At 41.4% G+C, this 11,540-nt stretch overlaps 1 protein-coding gene across 1 annotated transcript; it reads right to left on the bottom strand.

The window, feature by feature from the left end:
- Nucleotides 1–1,598: 1,598 nt before the first annotated feature.
- Nucleotides 1,599–4,874, bottom strand: LOC115202690 (fibroblast growth factor 3-like). Its single transcript, XM_029766760.1, has 3 exons — nt 4,595–4,874; nt 3,092–3,195; nt 1,599–2,445 (listed from the first exon to the last, which is right to left on the bottom strand). The coding sequence occupies exons 1-3, from the start codon at nt 4,869–4,871 to the stop codon at nt 2,059–2,061; spliced, it is 768 nt and encodes a 255-aa protein (XP_029622620.1). The 5' UTR covers nt 4,872–4,874; the 3' UTR covers nt 1,599–2,058.
- Nucleotides 4,875–11,540: the final 6,666 nt, after the last annotated feature.

Raw genomic sequence — 11,540 nt, 5'->3', positions numbered from 1 at the left:
AAGGCCATGAGAGCCATTTTACTTCAGGACCGTGGGATCACACTATTAGGGTTGATAAAGGCAAGCTATAAAGTCATGGTACTTGGAAATAAAGAAACAACCATTCAGCTTTTAAAATGTACATTTTGCCATCAGTAGCCTATATTATTTTGAAACTGTAATAATCACCTCGCCTTGACAGAGGTAACTCAGACGCTAAAATTAGACCTCCCTCTTAACCCCGGAAGCCTTTTTGAACACAACGTTCACAGGTTAAAAATGTCCATATGACATTAAAAGAAATACTTGATCGTTTATTGTTTATATGTTACAGTGTTCACTATAGCCTCATGACTCAACATTCACCATAAAATAATTGATTGGTGGTGGACAAAATCATGACAATTACATATTTGTGTTAACATAGAGTGGAACAAAGCTGGATCCCCCATGCTCTGAACACAACGGCAATCTATGAGCAACATGCAAGACCAAAGCTAGGCCTGCCTGGTGTTGGAACAGTGGTGTCAGAACTGACAGAGATGATCCCAACCTGGGTTGAAGTACAAAACATGGTCATGGGCGGAACAAAATGGAGTCAGTTGAGTGTGCTGTCATGCCCAAAAATGGACAACGAGGATTTGATAAGTAAATTTGATGTATTTTGTCTGTTCAGTTGCACTAGCTAGTTACACCAATTAACAAAACAAAGTCATGATTGACAAGCCAGATTGACCATTTGTTTTGACAATATCTCTCGTTACCATACGTTTGAGTGAGGGGTACGCCTGGTTGGTTACAACAAAGTAAAAAAAGAATAACATTGGTAAATGTAGAAACAATCTCATCAATAATTTAAAAAACACAGGTACCAAATAAATATTCATATCATTAGCAATATACAAAGTACTTCTCGCAGTTTACAGACAGTACACTATCACAGCATAACTACATTTCAAAATAAATGTGTTCCCATGTTTTTATTTGTTTTCTTTTTATGTTAGTTTGAAAAAGTGCTTTGCTATATTTCTATTTCTCTGGAGCATACCACCTCCTTGGCATCTGTAAGCACTTGAATGATGGTGCATACCACCTGCTTGGTATCTGTAAGCACTTGAATGATGGTGCATACCACCTCCTTGGCATCTGTAAGCACTTGAATGATGGTGCATACCACCTGCTTGGTATCTGTAAGCACTTGAATGATGGTGCATACCACCTCCTTGGCATCTGTAAGCACGTGAATGATGGTGCATACCACCTGCTTGGCATCTGTAAGCACGTGAATGATGGTGCATACCACCTCCTTGGCATCTGTAAGCACGTGAATGATGGTGCATACCACCTCCTTGGCATCTGTAAGCACTTGAATGATGGTGCATACCACCTCCTTGGCATCTGTAAGCACGTGAATGATGGTGCATACCACCTGCTTGGCATCTGTAAGCACGTGAATGATGGTGCATACCACCTGCTTGGCATCTGTAAGCACGTGAATGATGGTGCATACCACCTACTTGGCATCTGTAAGCACTTGAATGATGTCCAGTTCTTGCTTGAACTTAAAGCTGCTGATAAACGAAACGGATATGAAAAATAACTGTACACATATATACATACATTATTTATGATCTTTAAAAAGTTCCACAAGAACACAAAACAACTTGTCTTCTTCCAGGTAATATAACAGTAAGAAGATATCCAGCTGTGTTGACTTTAGTCACATTCACACATGTATGTACAAAACAAAACACAAAATGTATCATCCTTTCATACTTGTGTAGCGGTAGATCTAACTTTAGATGTATGTGCCTGACTTGAATTCCCAGGCAAATCTTGTGTTGGTATTGCAATAGTTGTAGGGGGATGGTTCGAGTTGCATGTATCTCAAGCAAGGATTTTGGCGGGAGTTTGAACAACGAAGTATAGCTTGCTGCCACTGACTGATCCAAGTGAACTTTTCTCCTTCTAAGATAGATATTTCAGTAAGTCTGTTTTTGGTCCGTTTCATGTGCCGTGAACTGGTGCTCCTCAGCGGAGAAATAGGGCCTACTGCTCTCAGGCAGTGGCGAGTGTTAGTCAGTCACCAGGCCTCTTGGTTCTGCCCTTTCTGCCCCGGGCCCTGTGTCTCCGTCTCCGGTGCTCAGCCCGGCCCATAGTGGGACTCTGCTGTCCAGCTGGAGGCCTCTGGCTGTCACGGAGCTTTCGCACCATCTCATGGTCCTTATTGCCTAGCACTCGAGGCAGGAAAAGGGAGGCTTTGTCAGTGCTGCGTGTCTTAAAGCCCCTCCTTGGCCGGCCTTTCCCATTGATGGACACATACCACTGCCTCTTGGCACTGGCTCGTCGTTTGCCACTGCCACCCCCAGCAGGGGGCTGCAGGGTGGAGTGGTGTCGTGAAGCATAGGTGTTGTAGCCCAGCTCATGAATCCGCTCCAGGAACTCACACTCCTGGTTGAACACATCCTGAAAGAGAACACAATGTCAATCAACCTTTCATCATTGTCAATCAGTCCTTTCATTAATCCTTTCATTCATGGCCTTGGACCAATACTCGAATAGACCTATCTATGAAATCACAATTTCACATGAAAGCTATTCAATTAGGCCTCCTTGATTCACTGACATCTACATCTACACACACACACACACCGTTGTTTTGCTATCCTTGTGAGGACCAAACAATTGATTCCCATTCAAAATACTATTTTCCCTAACCCCTAACCCTAATTCTAACCCAAACCCCTAAGCCTAAAATAGCATTTTTCCTTGTGGGGACCAGCGAAATGTGAGGACTTCTGGGCCCCACAAAAATAGTAAAACCCAACACAGACACCCACAGAAACACAAACACATTCCATGTGATTGATCATAATGCCTTGCATTAATGATAGGCTGCTTCAAACTCTTGAGAACTAGAGCAGTGACCAATTAGTTGGAGCGGTCGCACAAGCCTCATATAAGATATGTTGTTTAGGGAAATCCCTACAGTTTGGTGGAGTTTTACGCAAGATAAACACCCCAATGGATAGATGGATTCAAATAGCGCTCCTTGTTACCCGAATCCTCTTAAAGCATATTTAGGTATCTTGGCAGATGTGACAACACTTACCGAGGCGTATAGACGTCCTTTATCATTCATGGCCAGATACCTCCCGGAAAATATCCCCTTTATCGCTACCACTCCAACATCCACTGCTGTGATCTCCATGATGCCTGAGAAGATGAGACCAAATGTTATGCATTGATGCATTCTGAAGAACATTTACATCAAGCTATAGTAGACTATATGAGTAGTAGTACTCTCCTTCATGACGCTATCATTTGGATGACGTGCAGTGGCTTCGCCGTTCTCGGGCTCCATTACGCACAGAAAAATGTTGGGCTTATCATGATAATAAACGTTATGCGTTTTGGTTAAGTGTCGGATGTAGAAACACAACGTCTATGAAATGTTAATAAAAATAGCTTTACTGTGTATCTTTTTTAAAATTGTTGGTTGTAATGTCATCACAAAAGTCAATTAGCTCACAAATAACTTGGATAAATTAAAATCTAATTGGGTGTTTAGAAGTTGTAAGATGAAAAAAATATTACATTTGGGTTTATTTGCTCTATCATCACCCATTGATTAGTCTATGTAGGGTATTCAGTGGCTTCGGATAATCGTCATTGATTGGATAAATACATCCGCTACGACCCAGCTTTTGTGTCTCTCATAGTCTGTTAATTCTGATGTTCATATGTAAATAGGCCTCGTTTTAGTGTTTGGGTTTGGCTAATGGGCGCTCTATTGCCTGATAAGTGACTATGCCTAAGTGTTTAAATACAACAGTTAATAAGTGTCCTCTGGTCACGTTTTCAAAGATATACAAACATGATTACACTGCCCAAGTCAAATGTGCAAGAGGAAACCATTCAGTATACCAATGATCTGTGAACGCCGTAATTGTGACCCTGATGAGGTAGCCTGGGGGGGCAGTTTATGTGGGGAACAGTGGGAAGTGATCCGTTTGGTATATATTGCATCACATGTATGACAGCTTACCTACCGGTGTTGTCGTCTATATGATCTACTGTACCCCATAGGCGAATACTGTTTTATAAAGAGCATGCCTGACCTAATGCAGCTATGAATAAAAAATATAGTCCAAATCGCATGGAATGATACTTCCAGCGCCACACAATGAAAACATTAATTATTCAATTCAACAGATATTTCCGTTATAATTAAGTTTTTCAAATGCTTATGAAACAAACAGTGTTCTTTAACCACATGAGATCTTCAATATAAAACAAAATATATACGCTCTTAGGTTATTTGCGTGCGTCATATATTATGGTACCCCTAAAGGTTCTATATAGATCCCTTTTTTAGGGTTCTTTGATCAGAACCCCGGAGGTTCTTCTTCGCTCAACCAAAATTTATTCGATATAGAACCCTTGGGTTCCATAGGGTTCTATATGGAACCAATTTCGGTCCTTGGAAGAACCTTAAGGGGTGCCATATATAAAGCAAGCAGATAACCATGTTTGGTTCTACCCATAACCTTGTTTTCTACGTGTAGGCTACACATATAAAGGAAATACAAAATGTATTATAGCCTATACTTACTAAATTGGTTGTTTTCCTCAAGAGAACCGTCTATTTTCCCGCTTGGGTGTATTTGCAAATGATATTTGGTTGCACAGTAAAGTTTTCTGCATCTTGGTGCTCCTCCGAGGTGCTCGTAGACTCCACCGCGTCCCCCAGCATCTCTCCGCTGCCTTGGGTCACACGCCTGGCCCCTGGCACAAGGCGCCCCTGAAGTCCTAGCAAGCCTCGGAGACAGATATTCCTGCTTGCTTTGGTCCAAGAAACTCAGCAACAACAGGAACTGAATTATAACCATTGTGGCATGGCTGTATATCGTAAGATTCTGACAAGAATGGATAGAAATGGCCTCCGGGGTCCCATTAAAGAGTTGGCGTATGCCTTTGCCGTAGTGCTGGCAAAACGTAATGATCCTGCCCACGAAACATTGGCACGCAGATGTGTTCCTCTGCGGTCTCTTTATCTGAAGTGATCTGGTGAAGCCGTGGTCGATTAGGGCCGGTGCGTTGGCAACAGTGCGGTCTCGTCCTGGCGGTTGTCGTCTCCTTTGCTCACCCCACAGAGGACTGTAAAAACTTCTGTATCCTACAAGGAGCCTTTCGTGAGATTTCGCTGATCGACAGCGTGCACAGATCTAAAAGAACCTTCCAGTGACAATAGCCTGAACTCCGACCAATTGATACAAAGGAAAGGGGGAGGCAAGGTATCAGCCTTGCGTGAATCAAGAGAGTGCAGCGTGGATAAAATTACACAGCGTTACACACAGTGGCTTATTGCGGAAAACCGCATCACAAAGAGCGAGCCATCCGTTTCCCTCTGAACTCCTCTTTTGAAATATCCCAAAGAGCAAATTATACACTGTGGTTTAAGACATGTGCGCCTATCCAAGTGCCCTATCAATTCAGTTAAACAGGTGAAGGTAGGAGTCTTAAACAAAACAAAACATTTGGGTCGTGGCTCAAAAATAGGGTTATTTGAAACATCTGCAAACCTTTATGTCTCCTAACCAAGCACTCCCAGGGATCAGTAAACCAACTTTTAGGGTTTAGTTTCTTTCGCCTATTAGGTCCATATTAAAATAGCGTCTCACATAATATTATAAATTAGACTACGGTTTGTCTAAGTGGTTTGAGAGATTACATGTAACTGAGCATTTCAAAGCATTTCATTTGTTTGCCCAGGCCTTCGGTTTGTGTAAATTATTTTCATAATTCTGTTACATTTCAGACTTTTTCCTATTGGATTTTGATTAGATAATCTAACCAGCCTAACATATATGAGGTGTTTCCACTATCATACTCTCAAATAGTTGAAACGTGGTCAAAATATCTAAAGTGACTGTCCTACCAATTTATTAACGCTAGCAGGTGTCATTAAAGATGACGAAATAAATATATTATTATAAGCTTTAGTATATTATAATTTGCCCGAATCTTTCTTTTGGTGAGATCGTTTCACAACGGAATCTTCAAGCAATGTGCCTCTGATGGAGAGCATCGCCTATCTCCAATAAGGCATGAAACGCACCGGGCCGGAGCGTGGCAAGCTACAGAATAACTTTTGGGAATCTTCCTTTTGTCACAGACCGGTATCCTCAGAACTTCATATCATCGCCATCTCGGAGAGCAAACCGTTAAATTCACCACTGACCTAAAACTATCGACTTGTTTTTCTATAGTCAAAAGATGACAAGTTTTATTCGCCGTGATACATTTCCAGCACATTTGAACAAGCAGAGAAGCACCATTATTGGCATTAATCCAATGTTTGAGTCCCAAGTGCAGTCCACAATTTTATTGTCTCCTCCTGCACAATATGCGCATTCATTCCTCTGTCTGAGATTGTGAAGTCCTAGACTATTCTGTTCCTAATATTAAGGCTCAGGCTATGTTGCACCCGGTGGGCGGAAGAGTAACACGGAAATGACTACTGCCTAAATTGCTTCCATCTTGGTCGCATTATGGGTTACCATTCTCGTAATTAGCACCATCTACACATCTCTCTGCCCTTTGGCGCTACTCCGGAGAATGCGATGAAGGCCATGGTTTAAAACTCTCTAAGGAGTGAACTGTTCATTTGTCTTCCCTTCCCATACGGTACTGTGGTACCTCTGTCTGTCAAATATAAGTCGTTTACTTGAATCAATAGAAAGGTGGCCATAACATACTCAGCATTGCGCATCGTAAACGCCCGCGAGTCAGACAACATACCAAAACATCAGCCAACCGGTGTATATCATACGTTGTGCTGGTGACCATTTCTGAGAGAGACTGTCTTGATGTGGCTTGATTCTGACAGACGGTGGGTTGCTGGCACTTAAGATGTGGTCTGCTGTTTCTTCCAGCAAGTATTTTAATTATGGCCTATAGCAGCCCACAAAGCATCTCAGTAATAATCAGTATGAACAGTCTGATTTGCGCGACACACACACACACACACACACACACACACACACACACACACACACACACACACACACACGCACGCACGCACGCACACACACACACAGACACACACACACATACAGAGGGAGAGGAAGGAAGAGATAGACTGAATGGTTGATGCTTAAATTATTCTTAAAAATACTTTTTGATTATAAACGATTAAATGGTTTGAAAATGTAATAAAACTGTTATCAAACTTAGTGACAAACTCACTATTGATTTTATACGACCTACTGTATCTTTCACAGTGTTTGACCTATCTTTCATCAAACCTTTTGGAATAAAGACCCCTTTAAGTTGGGCGTAATCAAGTTTTAACAACTGAACCAATCTGTAAATGTCCGGCTTGATTATATGGCTTGATTTGGTTGTTTTGAGTTGTGTTTTGGTTATGGTTCCCCAGTTTTATCCACAAGTAAGTTAAAGGAATAATCCACTCAAAAACGGTATTTTGGTATGTTTTTCATTCGTCCATTGTTGATTCAGTCCCAACATGTTTTTCATGTCTGCAATCAATCTTTCAAGATATAGGACTTTCAAAAAGCAAATTGTAACTTGCAAAACCTATTGGGAGTGTGTCAACAATGGACTAATGAAAAAAATACCAAAATATAGTTTTTATGAGTGGATTATTCCTTTAAACAACGTGTTTTCTCCATGGTCCATTTGGTTATATGTGTTAGCAAGACTGCTTCATTATATACGACACTCTTAGAAGAAAAGGTTCCAGATAGAACCAAAAATCATTATATTCTTGCTTCATATATGGCATCCCATAAGGTTCTATATATACGTAGAACTGAAATTGGTTGTATATAGAACCCTATATGGAACCCAAGGGCTCTAAATGGAACCAATTTTGGTTCAGTGAAGAAGAACCCCTTGGGTTCTGATTAAATAACCCTGCAAAAAGGTTTTATATAGAACCTTTAGGGGTGCCATATTTTTGTATTTTTTTTATTTCACCTTTATTTAACCAGGTAGGCAAGTTGAGAACAAGTTCTCATTTACAACTGCGACCTGGCCAAGATAAAGCAAAGCAGTTCGACACATACAAGAGAACAGAGTTACACATGGAGTAAAACAAACATACAGTCAATAATACAGTAGAAAAATAAGTCTATGTACAATGTGAGCAAATGAGGTGAGCTAAGGGAGGCAAAGGCAAAAAAAGGCCATGGTGGCAAAGTAAATACAATATAGCAAGTAAAACACTGGAATGGTAGATATGTAGTGGAAGAAAGTAGAAATAGAAATAGAAATAATGGGGTGCAAAGGAGCAAAATAAATAAATAAATACAGTATATGTGAAGCAAGCAACCAAACCCTTTTTGGTTCTATCCAGAACCTTTATTTCTGAGAGTGTACACCCAACTATTGCACCCAAGTGTGTTATCGTTCATTTGACAAATTATTAAAAACTATGCTATATCAAGTGCAACCAACACATACATTTGAACCTTTTTACTTGAAGAATGAAAGCAAGAATTTCAGGGCTTCTTTTTTAATTGACCCCAAATTCCCCCAAAAAGTGCACAATAGGGTATTTTCTGACATTACAAAGGTTATTAGCCACAGGTCCTTTTCTTGGCCTCTTTGCAGAAAAAGGGAGTTAGCAATAATCCAGACCAAATCAAAGTGACCTTTGAACCTTTTTTGCTGTACTTTTTCTCATGGCATGGTTTCTTTAGTGAGCTAGTGATCTGAGGGTCTGGCCAAGGCTGCAGCCACTTTCCCAGACGGGAATGCCTCTCGTCCCCTGACAAATCACTGCTGAGCCTCTTTTGTCCACTTTTACTTTGATCTCACCTGCTTGTCAGAGACTAAGAAAGAACTCCCGTACAGTTCGAATGCATTGCAAACAAATTGGCAACAATTTTCTTCTCTCATACCCCTTTAACCCAAGTTGGTTTGAAAATGTTAACCCTAGTTTCGCATCCGCATTGATTTTCTGCAACACTTTTAGTGATTGTACAATGATTTTTAAATGGAACATGATTTTGGCTTCCCCATTCAAATGTATCTTGTAATAGACTGTGGGAAGTTATAGTCATCTACTATAAATTTCTTCTGATGGAGTTTAACCACCAAATCGTCGTATAGATTTAGATAGTATGGTTGTGGTCCTATTTGAATTAACTGGCTTCATTTGAAATTGTGAATGTTAGACAGCATAGAAATGACATCACGTCTTTTAGGGTTCCCAATTGCTGCCATGTATTTGGGCAGATATTGTAGCAGTATAAACATATTTTTTAACCAATTATCAAAATCATTTGATCTAAAATAGTACCTGGCGCACTGTAACAAGACACATTGCACGTATGGTTGCCACAGCATCTGTGCTGGAGTTTTTGATGTGGATATCATTCTCTCCCAATATCTATGTTTTCCGTGTTTTCTATTGACTTACTGCAGGTAAAGCTCTGACAATCTCTGTATATATGTCATATTGGTGCTCGGGTTCAGCAGTGCACCTTTGACATGTATTTGTTTATTTGAAGGACAACAAAAGGGATGATCTTTTTATTATGAGAAAAAGGTCTATTACAAAGTCACTTCAAACTGAAGGTACAACCGCTGGAGCACTCAAGCAAGGAGCAAGCACTTTGGAGATGTAAAATCATAATATCATGTCACCTTCATGCACATTTTCCATTGTGCAGGATAGCTCTGATATAGTGCACTGGATATGTTAGCACTATGTGAGCATGGATGGCTTGAGGGGTGAGCAGACTTCCTCCATGCACCTTTTGTGAGAGACAGGTACAGATCTGTATGCTGTGCCTGATTAAACAGCAGTACTTCAAGTTGTGTCCTGGTAAGAGGGTTCTCTCGCTCTCTTTCTTGCACTCTCTCGCTGTTTCACTCTGCCCCGCTTGAAACCGGATAGGGCTGTCCTAAACTTCTAGCCCTTTGATTCCTACCTGCAGATCTCAAATACCTTTCGGTGGGACAGTGGAGTGCACTGCACCTTCCAACAGTAAAATGATTGTGGTGGGTTGTAACTCTATAAGCCATCAATGGCTGTCACACACCAAACAGTCACCGGGCAAGGGTTAGCCTGTGGGAGGGACAAAAACATTAGCCCATTTCTTGTCACAGGTTGCTAACAAGTACTCCAATACAAATGTCCTAAAATCGTTAAACTCACTCAAAGGGTATCCAGTTGTTTGATGAAAAAGACAGCCACGGTCATAACACACCCACAACCATTTCTCCATTCAAACCCATTCCTTTTGCAATACAACTGGATGATGATCGGATTTAGTTTATCTGTCAAACAGCGCTCCTCTCAACGGTTCTAGATAAGTTCCTCTGTGGTTGCCACCCTTTGCTCCCCCTCAAGTGGCTGAACTTACCATCAGGGCTTGGGAGGTGGGCAATGCCGTCCCCTTGTCGCAGCGAGACGAATAGTTTGGAGTGACAGCGACGGAGCAGATGTCGGAAACTCATTTAAAACTCAATGTCACCTAATTTCCCTTTAATATAAGGCCATTGAAACAAGGGGTGGGGTGCTCCACAGGGGCCGCTGCATAAGAAAGCTGCATGTTTATAGTGTAAAAGACGGATGGCAGAGGATTGTTTACAGCATGGTGTATTGTTCTCAGGTCTCCTTTTCAAAGCGTCACAGTGACATTTATATGGACCCTAGGTGGACTTTTACTCTGGGCTTCTTTTGTGCCCCCCTCCAGAGAGACACACGATAGAAACCCAAGAAAATACCACAGAGGCTACATGAGTATAGCCCTAGCTTCATGCTTAGATGGTTAAGCTGGTGTGATGTATGCATCATTACATTTTAGATATATGAAATGATGAAAAAAAGGTTTGTGTTTGTATTTCAGGATGGAAGGAGCTTGATGAGGCTTGATCATGTTTCTGTGTGGTTTTTTATGGATGGGAATTTTGATAATCAGTTTTGGCAACGAATCAACCCAAGTGTGAAGGTGATGGCAACATAGAGCAGTTGGCTGGCGTGTCTGTGGAGTTTGCATTGACCTGTGGAGGGCCACGTGTTGCACGGTTTCTGGGTGGGCTGGTATCCATCAACACCTGGCTGATCCAAGGAAGAGACCGGGATGACCTATGACATGACTCAAGGAAGGATGATGGTTGTGATTTCTGTCTTCACGCAATCCAATTCAATTCCAAAGAGGTTTCTATATGGAACCCAAAATAGCTATCCTATGGGGACAGCTGAAGAACCCTTTTTTCAATGAGTATACACATATGTACAGTAGGCTTCTGCCCTAGAACTGGGCCATCTTCCTAGAGTGTCTCTCCCTGGCCACGTTCTCTCTCCTCAGACAGCTCTGTCTGTCACTATTTGAGCAAATTGGCCCACTGACAGATCTCTGTCCTGCAGGTACTTAGCACCACTGCACTGTTTGCTGATGTCTTTCAGCCGACAAGCCTGAGCTATGTTAATACCATTCTTTCTGATGGGTTCTGAGTGACTCTCCCAAAATAGCACCTCGTGTGTGAAGTGGTTCCACATAATTCACCACCCTGCTGGATAT

The sequence above is a fragment of the Salmo trutta genome, chromosome 12, assembly GCF_901001165.1.
Source record: "Salmo trutta chromosome 12, fSalTru1.1, whole genome shotgun sequence".
NCBI classification, from domain to species: Eukaryota; Metazoa; Chordata; class Actinopteri; order Salmoniformes; family Salmonidae; genus Salmo; species Salmo trutta.
Note: the sequence above shows the minus strand (reverse complement) of the source record. Positions and strands in the feature narration are given on the sequence as shown.